General features: G+C 39.0%; 1 protein-coding gene across 4 annotated transcripts in view; it reads right to left on the minus strand.

The window, feature by feature from the left end:
- Positions 1 to 10,930, minus strand: part of kcnn2 (potassium calcium-activated channel subfamily N member 2) — a 31,424-nt gene extending 20,494 nt beyond the window's left edge. For all 4 annotated transcript variants that reach the window (XM_014003821.1, XM_014003823.1, XM_014003820.1 and 1 more), the window contains exons 1-2: positions 9,986 to 10,930; positions 9,721 to 9,816 (exon numbers count right to left, since the gene is read on the minus strand). In XM_014003821.1, the coding sequence (XP_013859275.1) occupies positions 9,721 to 9,816; positions 9,986 to 10,819 (930 nt within the window). In that variant the 5' untranslated portion in view covers positions 10,820 to 10,930. The remainder of the gene's footprint in view (positions 1 to 9,720; positions 9,817 to 9,985) is intronic.
- Between the last annotated feature and the right edge of the window lie 10,313 nt (positions 10,931 to 21,243).

Consider the following 21,243-nt stretch of genomic DNA (forward strand, 5'->3'; position numbering starts at 1 on the left):
CAACTGGCCTAGGGCACCAAAATGGCTAGAGCCAGCACTGGGTTAGGGTTAGGTGGGGTGTTTAGGTTTAGGGATAATGATTGGTAAATGAATGGAAGTCAATGCAAAGTCCCCATGAGGACAGAAGAACAAACGTGTGTGTGTGTGTGCTCCTCTGACTCAGAGTTTAAGATTTCAGGCATCTGTGGTCACCAGAATTTTATGTTGCCAATCTAATAAAAAGCATGTTATTGTCTAACAATGATGTATTTTCTAACCCTAACTAAGAATTTCCAACAAACAACATTAAGCAAACGACCTGTAAGAGTCCAAAGCCTAATATAATAATTTTACGACGTGACTTTAACCATGTGCTTGAATTATTTAAACACTTTTATGCACAACAAAGCAGTAGAGCGAAGGAAGTGAAGCGGTTTCAAGTGTGTTGCCACAGATGGATGTACTGTAGCCACCATGGATTAACCCAGCGGTGTGGGAACTCCTGTTCTTATGCTTTAATCAGCTCTTGGCTGCTGCAGTTTTAGGTTTTTTTGAAGCTGAAGTTTTGTGCATTGAAGAACTTTGAAGACATTGAGCACAGTCATTGGGCAGAAGCCACAGCACTCACATGTCTGGCTTAATTATTTATACCTTTCAGCCTGGACATAAGTTAAAGAGGTGCATTTAATTTATTCCACCTGGGATTGTCCTGAGCTGACAAATTGATCCAAAGCATCCATCAAGTTTATGATCGTTCTAACATAAAGCATTTAATCATGCATTCATCACATGTCTGAGGTTTGATGGAAACATATGTGGACTAAAGCAACCTATTTTATCCTTCACAGTGAAGACGTGTTAAAATGTGAAGCTGGTGGTGTCGTAGAAAAAAAAACTGACCACGGTGTTAGGAAGTTCAGCTCACTCTGAGTCTCACTGTCAAATTTCTGTCATTCAAATCTGCTGGTTTTACCACGGTGACAAGCTCTGCCTCAGGCGGTCTGTAGAAGAGATGCAGTCGAACAAAATCGGAGTTCTGCTGCTGCCCCCTGGGTAATGTCAGGTCACCTAAACCTGACTTCCCTTTTTTTTTTAATTGAAAACAAAGAAATAAGTGAACAAAGTAGACACCAAAATGATGGACTGTAACACCAGTTTCACTTGAAAAATCGAGAGTAAAAAAACGATTGTAGGATCTTTTTGCCTCCTTAGAACCGTTAAAGTCACAAATACGTCAAAACATCTAATTAACTCTGAAGGGTTTATGTGGAGTAAACACACATCTTCAACACATCAAGGGTCACCATCCGTTTAATTCAACCTGAGCTGTTTAAACTGAGCACAGCCGGAACAGTTAGTTAACTCTGTTGCCTCACAGTAAGAAGGTCACAGGTTGGACCTCCGACTGAGGTCTCACAGCAGAGTTTACATTTCCCTCTTCATGCGTGGGTTTCCTCCCACGGCTCAAAAATGTGAGCTTTTCTATTTCATCTAATTAAATATTCAAAAGTCTGTTGAGAATTTTTTACGATTCCTCTAATAATCTAAATATCTATTTAAAAAGTATCAAATTAATGAATTAATAATCATCTAATTAAAGCCACTCATTGTAAAGTGTGAAATTAAATGTGTAAAAGTAAAGTTTCAGACTTTACTCCAGTAGTTTTCTAGATATTATTGAGATCCAGTTCTGAAAGAGGAGTTGTTTCCACCCTCATATACCCCAGTTACTCAACCACTTGGTGGAGAGTGGTTGCATGAGGGTGAGGCCCTGTCACACTAGACAACTTATGTCACCTTATGAGACATTTTTTATATCTAAATTGCTAATAAAAATTATATATTTAATCAATTTGTTTGAATTACATTATGTACATGCCAAAAAGAAGCTTCCAATTGATTTTTTCAATTCCATCTTCATTGTGGATGTCTCTAAAATAAGTTGGTACAAGTTGTCTAGTGTGACAGGGCTTTAAACAAAGCACTTGTCTGAATTAGCCGAAAACCACATAAAAGATTGAGTTGTGTTGATGTACAAGAAGCTGGCTGTGTAGGTAAACAAATATAACAAAATTGGACAAGGGTAGAAGTTTGGAGAAGATGATCAACCTAATGTAACGGTTTATCTGCAAACTTTGCTCAACAACTTAAAGCATGAATTTGTACCAGCAATCCAAAAATGTCTTCATGGGTAAACAAACCCATGTAATAATTGGTATGTGGTTAACAATTATGCTTACAATTTTTAAATTTAAAGACATTAATCATTGGTATGAGAAAAACATTGTGAACATTTTATGACTTTTGATTTTTTGTTATTATTATTAAATTTTTATTTTACAAGTAAAAAAAATCCCACAGAGATTAAAATACTCGTTTTCCAGGGAGTCCTGGCCAAAATAGGCAGCAGCAATGAAGTTGCATGCAGTAGTTACACATTCAAACAGAAAAAGGAAATAAGAATCAGAACAATATGAAAGACATTTAAAAGCAAAACTAAGACAAGCTCAGGTCCCCACAGCATTGATTTAAAAGCTCTGAAGATATAAAGTCTGTTTCCAATCATTTTGTGACATATTTTAGCATTTAGCATTTTAGCATTTAGCATATTTCATGCAACAGCTGCAGTAAAAGCCTTTTTTTTACCCATTGCAGTATGGGCAAATATTGACCGGCCTTTATAACTGCAAAAATACCTTTAAACTGATGTAAATAAACGAATATATCTTCACATCTAAACCTTCACCCTGAGCCCTAAAGTTTCTGCTTGCTCATGTTCCAATGATTACATCTTATAGTGACAATAAAGTGCAAAATGATTCAAATGTATCCCACAGAAAAGGCCTCAGAGCACAACAAGCAGCCAAACAGTGACTGATCTGAGAGGAAACGCAGCCCCCTGCTTGTCTCAGAGAGTCAGCTTGTTTTCTGACAGACTCAAAAATGAAGTCTAATCACTGGGAGTGCGCGCCCCGTCCTCATCACCAGAAAGCTGTATTCCTGTCAGGGTGTGACGGGCAGCAGAGCTGCATATGTCCATCCTTTGGAGCAACTCCAGAGAGCCGCTCAGCTCCAATACTAGTTGGGTTAGTTACCGGTTTCACTCCTCGCAATACAACTAATGGAGTGCAACTCAATACTTAATCTGTGTAATGTGGAGATGGGAGCATATATCTTGTCGCTGAGAAATAAATCGCTCAGTCTCATTAGTAAATTGGGTTGAGAGGTTCAGTCCAATTAGACGTTAATGCAATGCTTTATTTATGGTATCAAAGTGAGCCACTAAGAGGCCGCTTTGCCAAGTAAATCAGAGGCTGCTGCAGGTTCCGTTTGCCTTTTGTGTCTGAGATTAGGCCTGAGTTTTGAAAAATGCACTCTTCTATTCAAGCAAACGCTGACTCTCCAAGACAAGTCAGGGATGTCTGTCTTTAAAAGAGCCGCTGAGTCGCTGGCATTAATAATCTAAAATCAACTGAATGTTTCAAGCATGCAGAGCAAAGTCGAGTAAATAGCATCAATAAATAATCTTTAGGACTGTCTTGCGTTTGAGAAGCTGGGTATGTGAACCCCTGAAAGGCTGTGTGCTCAGTGAAAACTCTGAGGTCACCAGCCAGCGGGGGTTATCTGACTCCAGCCTGCAGGCTCAGGTAGAGGACAGATTTCACTCGGAGGAATGCGGAGCGTCTCCTGCGGTGGCTCCGTATCTCTGACACGAAACACAAAAGCGCATTCAAGTTTCGCTCTGGCAGGATTTGCTGGCACGGGTTCAGACGCCGCGTTGGTGGAGCCGCCGTGTCTGTTTTTTCTTTTCTTTTTTTTCCTGCGGACTGTAAAGTGTAACGAAGCGTGACTGCGAAACGTCAGCTTCGACTTTTATCACAACATCCTCCCGCCTCCTCTCCCCCTCAAAAGCATTTTGCATGAGTTTAAGAAAACTCAGCAAAACTGTCACTACAAAGCAGAAAGACACCAGTGTCCTCAAAAAAAAAAAAAAAAAAAAAAAGGCCCCCAGCAAAGAGTCCTTGAAAACTTGTCAGTTTGAGTCTGCTCAGAAAAAAGAGTGAACTCATCATGTCTCACAGCTAGAAGAGACTCACAGCTTGATGCTCAGTTCAGGAACATTCGGTAAGAAATGCAGATGATTTTTTCTTCTTTTTGGCTCTATCAATATAACAAACTCAACTAAAGATTAAGAAAATATTTGAGCAAATCACAATCTGTCAAGAAAATAATTAAATCAGATCCACTAGTTTCAAGAAAAAAAAAAAAAGACAATTTCTGTGCAAAAGTCCTCATCACCCAAAACTGAAAGGAAGGACAATAACAACTTGAGTTGTGTTTGTTTGACCATTTTTAACAAACTATTTCATGAATCAAGGAATGGATTTTACTAAAAAAACCACAAAAACAAACAAACAAAAATGAATGTACATCTGTAACTCTAACTTTTGGAGTCACCATAATTAAAGAAGGGTGCCAGATTCAACCAACGTTATCAGCAACACTTTATAATAACTACACAATATTTAACCTTACTTAACCATTATTAAATGGTTATTTAACTTTAAAAACATCATTTATTAAGTATTATTCATAGTTAATAAGCTATAAATTGATATATTTATTAATGATTTACCCATAAAGGTTAATTACTTCCAAAACCAACACACTCATTGTTTATTCATACTTAATAACTCATGAATTAACTGTTCTTTATACTGTGTGTAAATGTATGCTCATATAAAAGTATTTTCACACCATGTTTTAGACATATATTAATGGTTAGAGACCGTTTTAACTATCTACTAATCCTGCAGTACTTAAGAGTTAGTGTGAACTCTTCTTAAGTAAAGACTATTTATATTTTTAAAGTATTTGTAAATGTAGACAAAACCCTGAAGGGCCACAAGTTCCTTTTCACCTGTGGAAATCAGATTGAAATCATAGTAAATTCAAACATTTTCTAACCATTAATACATGTTTCACACATGGTGTGAAAGTACATTTATGTGAGTATACACATACATTTACACACCGTATATAGAATACGTTTGTGAAGAATATAGATTGAATATATTCACAAGTTATTAAGCATGAATTAACAATGAATATTTTAATTACAGAAAACAATTGCCTTTATGGGTAAATCATATGTTAATTTATAGCTTATTAATTATGAATCATCCTTAGTTAATAATGTTATCAAAGTTAACTAACCATTTATTAATTCATAAGGAAGGTTAAATAAGGTATAATTATTATGAAGTGCTAACACAAACATTGCTTAAACTCAGTAAGTTTGCAGATATTGAGCTAAAATACTTTAGCACATACCCTGAGAGTGACATCATAGGTTATCATGAGTGTTGATGAAAACTGCTACACCTCCACCATTTCTCAAAAAAGATGATCTTCATTTAAACTTATATGTTGCTTTGAAGCAACTTGAAAAAAAAAACATTATGAAGAATTCCACTCTGGTTTAAAACTTCTGCACAGCGTTGAAAATCCACCAGATTGGTTTTATTTGTAGGTCAACCATCACTGCCGTGTTCAAATTCTGTTCTGACCTTTGACCTTTAGAGTTTTCAGCATCTCAGAGAAGCAAAACTTTGTGCTTTGAAACCCCAGCTAAATAAATACAGTATATAGAAAAAGCTGAGGGCACGGTCTTTGCAGAACTTGACAAGGAAATCACTTTTAAGGGTTCTGGAAATGTTGGGGAAACATTTCATCACGCCAACTTGTGCCTTTCGCACCTGACAGGCATCTGTGAGTACACATGGATGTGCATGCATAATCTATTCCCCTGCAGGAGTCGGAGGGAAAAGTGCACTTTGAAGGCAGCAATCCATTTTGCAACACTGCAAACACGTTGGGCTTTTGTGGAGCCTTAACAGAGATGAAGTGTGGCGGTCAGAGAAGGAAGCATCACGTTAAACCAGACTGTTGATGTGATGCTGCTGTGTGCGTTTATTTAGCTTCAGCTTTATGTTTAGTCGAGGTGAAATGATTCTTTTTAAGAGCAGCTCAGAGTTTTATGAAATGTTATTGTGCTTTATGATGCATTTCTTTTCCAAAACTTGCCACTGATGCTGCAGCTCCTTATTTATTTGACAAAATAGCCAACTGTAGCTCAATTCTTCCTCTCAGGAGGTTCAAACAAAGCTTTGATTAAGGGTGAGATTAACCTAATTCTTTCTGCTATCCATTTTAGGGTCTTAAGTCAATCAATTGACTTAATCCACCTTAAAACTGCCCACTGATGAGATACGACCATAAACTGTTTTATCTAAACTGCAGAGTTCGTCACGTGTGCTGCTCTGAGAGACAGAAGTGCTGAGAAAATAAAAAAGGGAAGCACGCACATCAGCAAGTTTTTGTGTCATTATCAAGACAGATTTGGAATTAAGTCCTCCATGTTTGTGCATCTCTCTCTCTGTGTGTCTGTGTGTAAGTGTGTTCCAGCACATATGTTAGTCTGCAGGAAGCTGGGTTTTGACAGAGTAGCAACAAGAAGCACAAAGAAGCTTCAGGCATGGGAGGAAAGGAGCAGCTGGAGAGATGGAAGCTGCAGCATAAACACAACGAGCCGGGTTTTAATAGTCGGAGAGCGGCGCCTCCAGGAACCAGCTGATGGGTCCAGCCTACAAGAAGATTTTATCAACTGGAGAGCAGAGTTTCTGCATGTACAAGGTGCAGAGATGAGCAGTACAGCGAGGACGGCATGCAATATGTTTCTAAAGAGTTCAGTTATTAGAAACGCGTGGTGAAAAACAACCAATTTCAATATGTTTAATTAGTTTAGTTTTTAAAGAAGCATCTTTATTGTGAAGCAGGAGGTACCTAAGTGTGCAATCTTTTGGTTATTGGAGTGACTGTCAGAGGAGTGCAGATCAAAGCAGTTTGAAGAGACTTCCTGTGGGGTGAATATGCAGCGACTGACAATAAACAAAGAGAGGAGCTAAAGCGAGCATTTGAACATGTCTGATGGAAAGCTGTTTTTATCACCTGCCACCAAAAGGCAAAGGTGAAGGAACAACGTTTTTAACTTCTGGAATCAACCCAATTCAATATGGCCGCCACAACCAACTGACCTGAAACACATAAACAGCTGTAACTCACTTATTTTTAGCTGAAGTTGATGTGGTATATGGCATACTCTTAAATTAAAATCTGATTTCTACTTTAAAAAAACAAAACATAATGTTTGATGGAGGCAGAACTAATTTAACACCATGTTGTAATTTTCCACAATAATGGAAACCTGCTGTGTGTAAGGAATGCTCCATCACATCGCAGCTAAACTGCTGGAGTGCAATAAAACAATAATGAAAATGTGTTTATGGGTTTGGTTATTCTTGCAGTCTGGAATTCAAATTGAAGCAAAGCATCCTGTTGGCTTCGTGATTTATAAGCAGCTACCTGCCTGCTCGAGTAAAAAAAAAATTAGAAGCTTGTGTCGAGAGAAGAAAAATGATAATGATGTGTGTTTGTTGCATTCATCTGTCATAACAAAAGGTTCAAAACTTGAAAGATTCGACGAAGAGCTAAAATTGACTCTCTCCTGAGACAAGTGCTAAATATACCAACATCCTACAGACAACATCACTTTGAATCCAGGAGCCTGACCTTCTTATCTAAACACAGAAACTTTGTGTTACAAAAAAAGCACAAGGCATCTATGAAAAAAAGGACAGCGTCTAGATAAAGGTTTTTTTTAAACCACTATCTTGTGTAAGAAAATCCATTAGCATGATTAAACATGGTGCTGTTTAAAGATTGCAGAAAATGCTTGAGTTGTGTTTCTTTTCAAGCGAGGTACTCCTCTTGAATTGATTTAATTAAAAATAAGAAAAGGGATGCTTCGGATGTATGAAACCTTTCTGGCAGCATGCGTCCGTCCTGCAGACAGACACACAATTAATTCTGCAGCCACAACTGCTGAAGTGCAGAAAGTGCAGTGAGTAAATGCAACAATGTTCCAACTGCAAGGTCAAAAAAAGGTTGAGTTGGACCGTCCCAACGAACCTCGTCAGGACTTCCACGTTTTTCTGAATGAAATATATGTTTAAATCCACGTGCAAACGCTTTTGCTTTTGTTAGTGATGCTTAACGCTGCTTAATGTTAAAAAAATTCTACATTTCGGCTATTTCAGGGGGTCTGCAACCTTTACAATCCCAACACATTTCTGCCTCTTCTCACTAAAGAAAAAACATGTCCAGAGTTGCAAAACGAGCTTGAACCGATCATTAAGCCATGGCTCACTTCCAAACCAAACCCCAATCACAAAATTTGGATAAATAAAAATAAAATAGGATGCAATGATTTGCAAATTTAATAAACCCATATTTTATATGCAACAGAACAAAATAAACATACCAAATGTTTAAACTGAGATATCATGATTTAAAAAAAAATAGTAATTTTGAATTTGATGGCAGCAACACATTTCAGAAACTGTAAAAATAAAAAAAATAAAAAACATCAGGAGGAGCATTTTGCACCGAATTATGTTAATTGTCCAAAGTTCAGGGGAAAAAATGGTTATTCTCTTGTTGCAGCTTCTAAAAAACAAAATTAAACCACCAATTTATACAGGGCTATAGGGAGTCGTCTCATAAGCGGCAGGCCTCAGTCATTGTGTCCTTGTGCAAGACACCTTGCCTACTGATGGTGGTCAGAGGGTCCAGTGGCACATGGCACATGGCACACCCCCCCCCCCCCCCCCCCAGTGTGCCCCAGGGCAGCTGTGGCTACAATGTTGCTTTTCACCATCGGTGTGTGAATGATTGAAGTGTAAAGTGCTCATTGACCATTTAAATGTGAAAAATTGTATAACTTTTTGCATTTTGAAATAAAAAACACATTAGTTTGTTAATCATGACTTATTTTGGAAAATGTAAACAGAGAGATTTACTTAAAGGTAAACTTTTAAGTTTAATTCTTTTGAAATTGACTTGCCACGTTTTTTTGCTGAAGCCTTTATCTAAAATATGACCTATAATCTGTGATAAGTCTAAAGTACGCTTTTGTTTTTTATACTTTCCTGGTAAATTTGAGAGAAAAATCACACTGAATAGCTGGAAGCTGGATTAAATAAAAGCCACAAGTTCATGTTGAGAAATAATAGAGTTATGGTTGTTTTGGTCAAACCTTAGATTTTATGCCACATCTTAAATTATTTGTTTATGAGTTAGAGCATTTGTTACTGTGCTACTATACTAAATTTTAGTTCAATATTTGTAAAATTCACTGAGGCATTGCCATTTTTGTGTTGGCTTAATTAACTGAGGTGGTCATCTTAAATTGACTCCAAAAGTTTAATCAATTGGGCAGGAAAACTGTTGAATCTCTGGTATTGTTATAAAAATTATAAGAATGTTTTTTTAATCAAAGCAAAGAGCAGCTTCAAAGTATGAATCAGCTTTATCCTGATACGTTACATATTGTATTGATTTGTTTGGATGAAGATACAACATTTTTCGAATATCACCAAGTTTGTTGATCGATCCAGATCAGGTGGACAATATGGATCCATGTTTTAGTTTTGCCTTGATATAAATGAATCATTAACCATTTAATCGACATATCAATGTGGAGGGATGAATTGCTACACCTCTATAAAGAGCCACATGTGGTCAGAGCCATTGGTTGCAAACCCCATTTGTTGGGTCTGCAAATGATGTGTTTCAGCAGTAAAAGTGCTGCCATCACAAATAAATAGGGGGAAACATTACCTGGATCTCTCTTGCATGGTAGATGATAATCAGCCCCAGGAGAATGATTGTAGAAAGGCTTATCAGGCATTTTAGAGCTAAAGAATACAGGGATTCCTGCAAAAGGAGAAGAAAAGATCAGAACATGCAGCTCTGCTTTATGTTTTTGACCATTTGGCCTGCACCTGTCAGGACAGGCTGATTGTCTCCAGACTTCTAAAAGTTGTTTCCGTCACGAAGCAGAACTAAATCAACTCTTGTTCGGGACTGCTGAGCTCATACGCACCTTCCCGTAGGCTCCCCATGAGAGTTCAGTCTCTATAACCATAACAACGATCCCAAACATCCCGAAAATCAACGCGTAGTCGCTCAGACGCTTCCGCTTCTCAAACAAGGCCCGCCTGTGTCCCAGCTTCTCCCCAATGTTCTGGTTCTTCTTCTTCCCAGATTTGCCGCCACCACCACCTCCTCCTCCTCCTCCTCCTCCGTGGCCGCAGCCTCCCCCTCCGTCCCCCGATGCGTAAGGCATCACCGTGGTGGAATTGTTCTCCGGCTTGGACACCAGCCCGTCCGACGCATCTGCGGCCGAGAGGGGCTGCAGCGGCTGCGACTCGGAGTCGAACTCGTGCACGTTCCTGCGGGACGAGCTCAAGTTGCTGAGCGGCCGCATCACTCCGCCGTTGTACCTGCAGCTGCTCATGGCTGTTTCATTGTACGAGTTGGTATCTCTGTGGCTGCTGCCCAGGCTGCCCGGCTGCTGCTGCTGCTGCTGATGATGATGATGATGAGGAGGAGGATGAGGATGCAGCTGCTGGTGAGGAAGGTGATGATGATGATGATGTCTGGAGGAACTACCATGACTGGAGGGTGTGAAGTCGCAGGTCTGGCAGCCGTGCCTCGAGGACGTCTCCGAGGGCGTCCTCAAAGTTCCCACGGTGGTCGGCGGCGTCCCGCGGAACGCGAGGCTCCTCCGCGCCTCGCAGGTGCAGCGACTGCAGGTGCGCCTCCGCTCGCGCTGCTGCTGCTGCTGCTCGCCGAGTCGATCCTCCCGCCCGCAGTCGTGCTGCTGGTGCTCACACTGCTCTGGGTAGAAGGGCTGCAGCTGAGGGGGGCTTTCCATGTCAGAGCTGCCGCTCGCAGCAGCAGCAGCAGCAGCAGGCAGGCACCGCGGAGCACCCGACCCAAAAGGATGTCATTATGGTCCTCACAGGAGGACCGAGCCGCTGCATGATGAGGGGATCCATTTCGGCACCGCGCTGAATGTGAGCGGTGCCTCCGATTGGGCAGAGGAGGAGGGTGGGGGGTGGNGTGGTGGGGTGGTGGGGGATACCAAAACAACCGTTACCACGTCATGAAAAGGTCGCAACCAGGAAGCCTCTTTCAGTCAATAAAAACTACTGATATGGTGCTTTTAGAAACTACTTTCTAACAGCGGCTCAATGACGAATTTATTAATGCTTTATAATTTATTCAACACGTTGTAAAACATTAATCACACTTTTTAAACAAGCAGGCATGATCATAACATACGTGTTAAATGTCAAACCTGCATGTCTGTGAACATTAAAGTTTGGTTTTAGTTACAACAACTAAGTAATTAAATCAAAGAAGTGTAAATTAATTACATGAATAAATAAAAGCACAACTCTTGCCAAATAGTGAACCTGAATCGGATTATAAACAACGTTTTATGTCAGTTTTATGATTATTAATGCTTTATAAAGTGTTCAAACTCAATCAATAATTTTTATAAAGGAATCTTTTTGAGGACATGGTTCCATCCATCCATCCATCCATCCATCCATCCATCCATCCATCCATCCATCCATCCATCCATCCATCCATCCATCCATCCATCCAGCCAGCCATCCATCCATCCATCAACTTGTCTTCATTCAGCTCAATACAGTCCAAACATGTGTGTATTTATTTAAAAGTCCCTCCATCTGTCTGCACGTGACATGCTTCCATTTAACTTTAAACATTCAGGTCTCCCCATTTATCATAGGCTTTATAGGAAGCATTTCACTGTCACTCATAAACACAAGGCACTGTTTCTGCAGCTCAGTCTGATCAGTTTTGGCCTGTAGCACCCATGTGGTCTGGACTTGTGTGTGTGTGCGTGTGTGTGTGTGCGTATATAACCACAGATTAATGTGGCCGATGCCGGCGGCAATATTAATGGAGGAGGAGAATTATACCACCCAGAGGAAATACAACCAACTGAGCAGCATTGGAGGCAGAAAAAAAGGTAACCCCAAGCATTCACAGCTTTTAGATTTGCAGCTGCAACAGAAGTAATCTGTTGGTTTGCACTGAAGCTGTGATTTTTATTTTATTTTGTGTGTTTGTGATGGAGTTTCAGCTCAAAATGTTTCAGCTGCAGTGAAATCCCAAATCTGTCTGTCTGAGAGTCCAGCTGTGTGACAGGGAAAAAAAAAGGATCTGGAACCAGGACCTGGATCAGGTTCAACCTCTCCCACGTGCGTTTTTGTGTCGCACTTATAAGGAGAGAGGAAAAGAAAAGCGGAGGCTCAGCCCGTCGAGAAGTAACTTTCAGCACCGCGGACAGCTCCACTCGCTCATTGATCACAAGCAGCCCTTCAATAAAACAATCCCTCTGCACAGCATCGCAATGCGCAGTTACTCCTGATTGGCTGGAGCCGCAAACCACGTGACCCCCACCCCCCCTGTCCCGAGACAGAAAACTGCTCCTTCAACTCTGTAAAATCCAATGAATGGGAATATTTATCTACCCACCCATCTATCCATCCACTGTATAAGGCTCTGTTTGGGTATATAAATGCTTAATACAATAAATGGTGAACATTTAACTTTTGAATTTCATACATTTACATTAGTAACGATTTTCACTTTTTTGTTTGGGTGTTATATTTGTGTATGCTTTATTAATTTGCATGTTTTGTGCACATTTTTAATTGTATGGAACGCTTTGTTTTTGTGTTTATTTTGTTGTGAACCGCCTGCACCAAATCACCAGGACAACTTCCTTGTGTAAACTTGGAAATAATGACAATAAAGCTGATTTTGATTCTGTTTTCAGTAAAATTATTAACATTTTTAGTCATCACATGAAAACAACAAGACTTATATGATAGCAAAACAACAATAACACATTATGTTTTTACCATGAACCTTCTGAAAGCTGTTGTTTTGTCACCAAGAACAAAAACAACACTTTTAATCACCAAGAACCATAAAATCAGAGATTTATTCCCAGATCATCTAATTACAGTAAACTGCACGCTCAGTGAAGTTGATTATTCTGCCCCCTAGTGGTAGGAATGACTGAACCTTCCAGTGTAGCAGAAGTCACAGTTTGCTTGTAAAACTAAATAATAAGAATTATATGGGGCCACAGTAGCTCAGTGGTCAGTGCGGTCTCATTATCCTCAGGCTGCAGGTTCAAACTCCTGAAATTGTGTCAGGAAGAGCTTTTGGTGTGAAATAGCAAGTTTGCTCACTGTGGCAACAACAACACACTAAATCCTGGTATTTTTCTACAATTCTCTTTGCCATTGTTATAATAAGAAATTACTAGAAATTTGTGATTTGGAGAATGCAATCAGATACAGATTTTATCCCCAGCACGTGTTTCTGTAAAATAAACACACCTCCTCTCTAAAAGCCTCTTTATTTGCTGCTATAAATAAAAAATCTTCTGTGTTTTGATCAGGTTGTCTGAAGGAGTGGAAAGAGGCAAAGGGAGCAGACTGCTTAGTCAACAGAAAGAGTAATTCAGAGGCCTGGCTGTGATTTCCTTTGGGTGGAAGTAGGTTCATTAAGTTTAGGAACTTAGAAAGACCTTTGACCTCAATGGGTTTTTTTTTTGCTGAGAGATTTTGGGAGCCAGATTTAAAGACATCTGCTCTGTACCACAAATCAAATACCTTCATAGCAGTAGTGTTACAAAGACTATCAAAGAGACTTTAGAATAAAAACTGCATTGCCACCAGTGCTCAGAATGATGTGAGGCATCCATATTAAGGCATTTTATGCATCTGCACCCCAGACAGTCTGCAGCTCTGTGATTTATCAATATGTCCATGCACCAGCATCACTGCAACAAATAGCATTTAGATAAAAATAAAGGAGTGAATGTTGGCACTTTGGCTATTAAACTCCCACACCAAGAGGCTGAGAAATGGCTTTTACTATTTGATTGCTATGCACAGAGACTTTATTTTACTTCAGGGGCTGCTTTTTAATAACCTCCAGGCCTCAGATGATTTCAGCTGCGCAGATGGGACAAGGCAGTGAATCTAAATAAGGCAATCGTGCTCGACAGCAGGGGGAGATTATTTCCGCACCTGTAATACTTCATGAAGTCATTTCGGTATTTTCCTCACTGTTCCTTTGTCAGCTGTCCACATCTGTGTAGTTGTGACAAAATGCAAAGCAGTAAATACACAAAAACCATCAACTACAGGAGAGACTTCTATGTTCGGGGAGGCGGTCGTTGGTCATGCAAAGTTTTCCAGAGTGATTCTCTGTGATAAAACATTTCTGCTCTGAAGGGAGGTCTTTCTTCCAAAATGGCCAGGTTCCATGACTAATACAGGTACGTCAAACTCATTTTCAACAACAGCCAAGTGAAAATCATGGTGGTCCTTAAGGACCAGTTGTAATAAAGTTTGATGTTTTGTGTTTAACTTACGCTAAACAGAAAACATCCCATTTCTCGTCTCATTATTAACAAATAACTGAGCTCTACATGGTATTTCCTGCATAGAAACAGCATTTTAACATGTCCTCTTGTAAACACTGAAAAGTACTATGCGTACAACTGACTAAATGAGAAATGAATTGTAAAGAAATACTAACAAAAGTTAAAGTAAGAAAGTTTTACTCACTGTTGAGTTGTGGTAAGTCTTGAACTCTGAACTCTCCCACTTTCCAACAAGGACTTCCCATCAAGATGCATTATGGGAGATGTAGTAAATGGTCAAATCTGGCTTTAAAGCAGTTTATTTTGAGACCTTAGTACAGCACTATTCAATAAAATTGCAGGGACATGACAAGTATTATCTTCGTTCCTCTTTTAAAATGTGTTTATTTTGTTGCATAGAATCATAAATTTAAAGTTTACAATTAACATAAAAACTAATTTCATCATAAATTCTGAAATATATACTTATTTAATTGGAGTGCAACAATAAATGTATCTGTATAAAACCATCCAATGCCATGTTCTAGGCACAGTACACACTATGTATCGAACAAAGAAACATTTTTAAAATTTATTTTATCAGCTTGTCTAATGAAGATGCTCAGTGGATCTGTTGTCAACTACTCCACCTAGACTGCATTGTCAAGCACAGATCGACTGACATATGCTGTTTTAGCAACATTTAATTTAAAAACTGTATGTTCATAATTCCATCCATCCATTATCTACAACCGTTTACTCCTTTTTTAGGGTCACTGGTGCCCATATCCAGCAGTCACAGTGTGAGGGGTGGTGTACACCCTGGACAGGTCGCAGGTCCATCACAGGGACACATAGAGACAAACAACCATTCACTCTCTCACACCTAGGGACAATTTGGAGTTACCAGTTAACCTAACAGTCATGTTTTTGGTCTGTGGGAGGAAGCTGGAGTGCCCAGAGAGAACCCACGCATGCACGGAGAGAACATGCAAACTCTACCCAGAAAGGTCCCCGGGATGGGATTTAAACCGGCAACCTTCTTGCTGAGAGGCATCACCTCTACCAACTGAGCCACCGTGCTGCCTCGTTCAAAATTCATTTAAATAAATTTCAAGTTAAGAAGGGCATGAAAATTTCTCTTTTTTCTATTAAAAAAATTGAACTGTGAGACTAAAGTATCAAACCGAACCAGATTTTTCTGTATCGTTGCACCTCAAATATATACACATGTACAGTATACAGCAGGGCTTTTGGCAGGACAGACAAAACTCATTTGTGGGCCGCACTTGGCCTTGAATTTGGCACATGTGCACTAATAAAAAACTGTAAAATACAATAAATTTAAAATCTGTAAAAAGAAGTTGCTACTTTTGCACAAGTTTGACCAAAAATCCAGAGTGGTCTCCAAGCATCTGTCCTAAATGGACCTGATTTATTGAGCTGTCATGTGTCATATGGACCCTGGATATCTGACCTTCAGCAGTGTGCTGCACCTGTTTTCTCTCCTCTTCCTCTGTCACCTGAATCCAGAATGCTTTTAGGCGTCTCATGTTTGACAGAAGAGCTATTTATGTTGAGCAGAAGATTTACTGCCAATCTAGTTTAAGTGGCACACTCAAGGACATAATGACATACTTTGCAGGATTTTGACCCTTTGGTTAGGTGTTTTATTTTATTTTTTCCCCCTGGAGCAGGATGATATATGGGTGCTGTGCTGATTTGTTTGTGAATTTTTTTTTTTTTTTGCGTGTGTGAATGTGAGCATGCTCTGGAAGAAACGATCAGCCTAATTGCTCTGTTTGTATTTTTGTTCCATAAACAAATGTGTTTTTATGGCTTGACGATGCGAGAGATGGATGCAAAATGAGAAGAGTGCATTCTAATTGTGGCATAAATCGTGACACTAAAAAACACAGGAAGATTTATTGGTTCGCTCACAAAAGCTTATTTGAAATATCAGACAATCAATTCCTGCAAACTCTTCTCATGCGCTCGTTTTGTTCCCTGGTAAAATTTGTCGTCGCTGGCTGTAAGAAAATTGATCTGTTCAAACTCTGAGACTTTGAGAACTGCCTGTTTCAGTTCTGTTTAGCTCAGTCAATCAGTCGATAAATTACCACCTTTTCTTTTTCCCTAAGCACAGTTTGACCTCATTAAAAAAACTAAATAAAATCATGGAATGTTAAAAATGTATAAGATTTTGGGAGAAAAAAATGCTTTGCAAAAAAAAAAACCTCAACAAAACTTTTACAAACCTGTAAAGTTTGTCGGTGGAAGTGAAATTAAAAGTGTTTTAGTGTGTTTAAATTTAGCAATAAAAAGTACTGTTTCCTTTTTTTGTTCTGTTAAAAAGCTTATAGTGGTCGGCATTGTTGCTTTGCAGACAGAAGGTTGCAGGTTTGACTCCCAGCTGGCTTTTTGTGAGGAGTTAAACAGCTGTTCACTGGTCTTGTTCACATTCATCAGTTTTACTTTTGTTTGTATAAAGAACACCCTGAGATGTGACTTGCAAACCAGACACCTGCATAGCTGGGACAGAGACTGAATGGGCTAAATCGACATATTCCCAATCCTTCTCCGTTTTCCTCAGGGAACACAGTCAAATACTTTCTTCAAGTCAGCAAAACACGTGCACTGGTTGGGCAAACTCCTGTGCCCCCTTGAGGACCACAGAAAGTGGAACCTGGTCCAGTGCTCATGGCTGGTATAAAACCTGTGATGTAGGTATGTGACAGAAAACAAAGTAGTTACCAAACTGTATTAAAATCTATTTTATTGGATGTAGCTAAAAGCAAATAAGCAAAAAAATCACAAACTGTTAAAATTGATTGAGAAATAAAGAAGTTGTGTAAGTTTATCGCAATAAAAAGAGGCAAATTTTCACAATGACCTGATCAGATTATATCACTTGTGGGCTTTAAAAATATACTTAAGAGTCAAAGCTTTTTTGTGAAAGTTACTCACAATGTAGAAACTAGTTTATACTAAAATATATTTTACTTTTATACATCCACAGTGTGACTTTTCATCACTGGGATTACAAACAAGAAAGAAAGAAAAGAAAGCATCAACTCACCTGTTATTGTCAGACATTTTAGTAATAGTGCTCCTGAGTCTGAAGTTAAACCATCCACTGGACTCTTTTCTCTGAATAAACCTTACTCAGGTGTCTGACTCTCCTATTGTTCAAGTTTGTGTTTTAGGTTGGCTTTTATAATAATAATAATAATAATAATAATAATAATAATAATAATAATAATAATAATAATAATAATAATAATTATTATTATTATTATTATTATTAAATTAATTCATTTCTTTGTAAACAACATAAATTCAATATACAATAAAAAATACAAATCATAAATTAAAAGGCAACAAAAGAAAGGTAACAGAAGAAAAAACATTATTATATCTGCCTGTTACGACTTGGTGGTGAGGAGAACCCAAAATGCAGGCAGACCAAACTTAAAGTAATTAAAAAGACTTTAATAAAGAAAAAAGCCAACGTGGTGGCAAGGTAACAAAACAAAAAATCAAAACTTGGAACATGAGCGTGAGATGAGAGCAAACATGGGTAAGCAATGGTCAGAAGCTGAAGTGATGAAGAGAAGATCCTTAAATACAAACAGGGCTGAGTGGAAGCAGGAAACAGGTGATTACAAGTGAGGACAGGTGAGTGTGGCAGGCTGGAAAAATACTAAGAAGCTGACTGAGGTAAACATGGCACAGGAAACTGAAAACAGGAAATGAGAAACTAAGACAATAACAAACAATGAAAAACCAATCTGAAAAATTCTACCAAAAATAACCAAAACACAAGAATCATAACACTGCCCCTTTTTCATAAATAAATAAATTGAATCAAAAATACTCTACAAATTACAAAAATAAAAAACGTATAATTATTTTCAATGTTTTCTGAATTTACTCCATGTTCCCGTCTGTGTGCCATTATGCAGCCTCTGTGTTCGGTGGCCTTGTTCATCACAGACACCTGTCAGTAATTGTTATCAGTCTCATCTCCAGGTGTTGCCCATTTTCACTCTCCCTCCGTCTGTATTTAACTGGTCTTTTGTCACCACTTCATTGTCTGTTCATTGAACGTTTTCGCTTTGGTCATCTCCCTCGAGCTCCTGTGTGCTTACTGTTTTAGTAGTTGTTGGCTTGTTTCTGTTTTATTTACTGAGCTCCTCGTGCCTGCCTGCATTTTGGATCCAACTACACCACAACTCTTACACCTACAACTGGAGCACACTCTCTAGAAAGCAATCTAGAAAAGGTGTTGAAGTTAAATGATTTGTTGTAACATCGTGGTTTAAACTTCTACCTTTGCTGTTTTATTACTTAAACATCTGAGTTTTCATGTTTAATGTAACCTATTTACATCTCAGTCAGTTACATTTCAAATGTCACAGCAATGCTGCATAAGCTTCAATGTTTTATTTCTGTACAAGGAGTTTTTTGAACATAATACTCAGAGTTAAACTGTAAAAGCCTTTTCTCTTCAAATAAGGCTTCGCTTTGCCCATGGGCAAAGAGATGATAGTGCATGTGTGTGGCCCTGAAAAGGTCCTTGTAAAGTGAACCTGTGAGCCATTCATTATTCATTGTGATCAAGCATCGTCTGACTCTCCGTCTGCTTCGGAGGACCTCACAAGTTTGGCTCGACTCCTTGAGTCTGTTCCTGCTGCCAAGCCTTTCTCTAAAGACTCAAGTCTGGATACATCATGTTTTTTTTTTTTGTTAAAAATATGTGGAGACAATCTGCAGCTCTACTTCCTCTTTGTGGCAGAATTGTGCAAAAATCATACATTTCCTTTCAGCCACTCATCTGAAAATGTGACCGGCAGATGCAGCTTTGTTTAAAATCTTTTTTCTTTTCTTTTTCTGAGCTTGCAATATTGATTTGGAGCCTTGAAATTTGTTGTTTGATTGTTGCTGTATTGGTTTTTTGCAGCCACAGGTGATATGCTGTTGAGAACAGATGTTAGCTGTCCCTCAAAGCTGCCACACAAATAATTATAAGAAACTTCGAGCCTTGAAGGAGGTGGGGTGGGAGGAGGGAGGGGGACATTAAGCAAAATTGACTCTTTTGAGCTTTACATCATGTTATAATGTCATTCCCTCATCAGAAGCATACCCAGAGTGTTGCTTTGACTCATTCCTGCAAGTTTAAGAAAAACCCTTGACTCTCCTGTGGCCATGTGAAGCTGTCTAAACACTTGCTGGTACAAAGCTCCACCCATTTACCCAAAGCTCCTCCCTGGATACCTGCAGTCAAGCTCCTGCCCCATGGAGCACCCCTCTCCTGAAGCACTGTTGGGAAGACGTGCTGAAGTGGGAGTGTTGGAAAAGGTAGGAGGTTCTTAAAGAGACAGAGACCAATTCCAAGGCATTTAGATAGATATGATACAAAGTCAAATTTATTTTTGATATATGCAGCATTTTCAGAACAACTGAAGGTAACATGGTTAATTGACTGTGGTATATTATGTGCCTGGAAAATACACAACACACCCACTCTAAAATACTTTAAATGAGTGAGTTAGTCCAAAAACATTCATCTTTTTGTAGGTCATTTTATTTTCTGGACTATTTAATCATTTGCTTTGGCTTTAATAAGCTGCAGCGTGCTGAGTTCTTCAACCTCGCTCATGTCTTTGTGACGTTATCCTCTACAAATAAAACACACTTCACCATCAGCAGCATTCCCTCCACTGCTTCAAAACGGCATTTTATGATATTTGTAACAAGAAGAGTTCCTTCCGTTCAGATATTTCATCAGATCTGCAGTTCTTGCATCAGTGAGTCATCTGCTCACAGTGAAAAGTTCAAATGAGCAGGTGGCTGAAGCAGCAGTCACTGATTTATGGAAAGGAAAAGCTCCCGGGGAGCAGCCAGACGAAAAGATTGAAAAGATCACACGCTAAAAAAAAAAAAAAAAGTTCAGTTCCTTTTAACACACCTGTCAGCTGATAAAAAAACTTTCATCTTTTTTGTTTTCGTCCCTTTCGTGTTCCCTCCAGCTGTATAGATGTGAAAATGCCTCATGGTTGTTGCCTCTGGAGGAAGAGGAAGGTTTAAGATTTTTTACTTTGAGTGAGTTTCATCAGAATTAGATGTAAACTATCAGAGGCAGCAGTTTGAAGACATCAGACTCCCAGCTACTAATCTTTATCTTAAATTTCTGAAAGAAAAAATATACTTTCTTCTCTTACTGGAGGGATGAGCAGCTCCCTTTACCACTGCCAGCAGCGCATTAACACTGTATCTCTCTTTTATGACACAGCGAAGATCTATTTCTGGGCCCGATGCAGTGCAGCACCCTCATGCCCGCTGATAACAAAACTCCAGGGTCTCTCCGCGCTCAGATTAAGCTGAGGTTACACAACGTTTATTCTTAGATTTTTCACTTTAGTGTAACATTTATACGACTTTAAAGGCAACCGTGCATCAGCTTGGAAGGAATAAATGTAATTATTATTAAATGTTAGCAGATTTAAGGTCAGGGGAAGACATTAGAGGATTGAAAGTCAGCCATAGTAAAACGTGTGTGAATGAGAGGGAGGCAGGTGGAACGGTGAGGCTACAGAGGATGAAGGAGGAGGATGACTCACTGTGGCAACCCCTGAAGAGGGAACTGCTGAAAGTAAGAAAGGAAAACTGGATTTAAGGAAAGTGATAGATGAAAACCAGCTACTGTTTTCTGTTAATTTCTAGTGGTTTTTTTTATAGTTTTTTGTTTGTTTGTTTCTCTACAATGCAAAAACTGTCCACCTAACCAAGTTTTAAAATCTTATATCAGCCAAAAAGTCTTTTTGATCTTGTTTTGAGACTGATTTACTAAACAAGAACTGACTGTGTAAGAA

The sequence above is a fragment of the Austrofundulus limnaeus genome, unplaced genomic scaffold, assembly GCF_001266775.1.
Source record: "Austrofundulus limnaeus strain Quisiro unplaced genomic scaffold, Austrofundulus_limnaeus-1.0 Scaffold20, whole genome shotgun sequence".
NCBI lineage: Eukaryota > Metazoa > Chordata > Actinopteri > Cyprinodontiformes > Rivulidae > Austrofundulus > Austrofundulus limnaeus.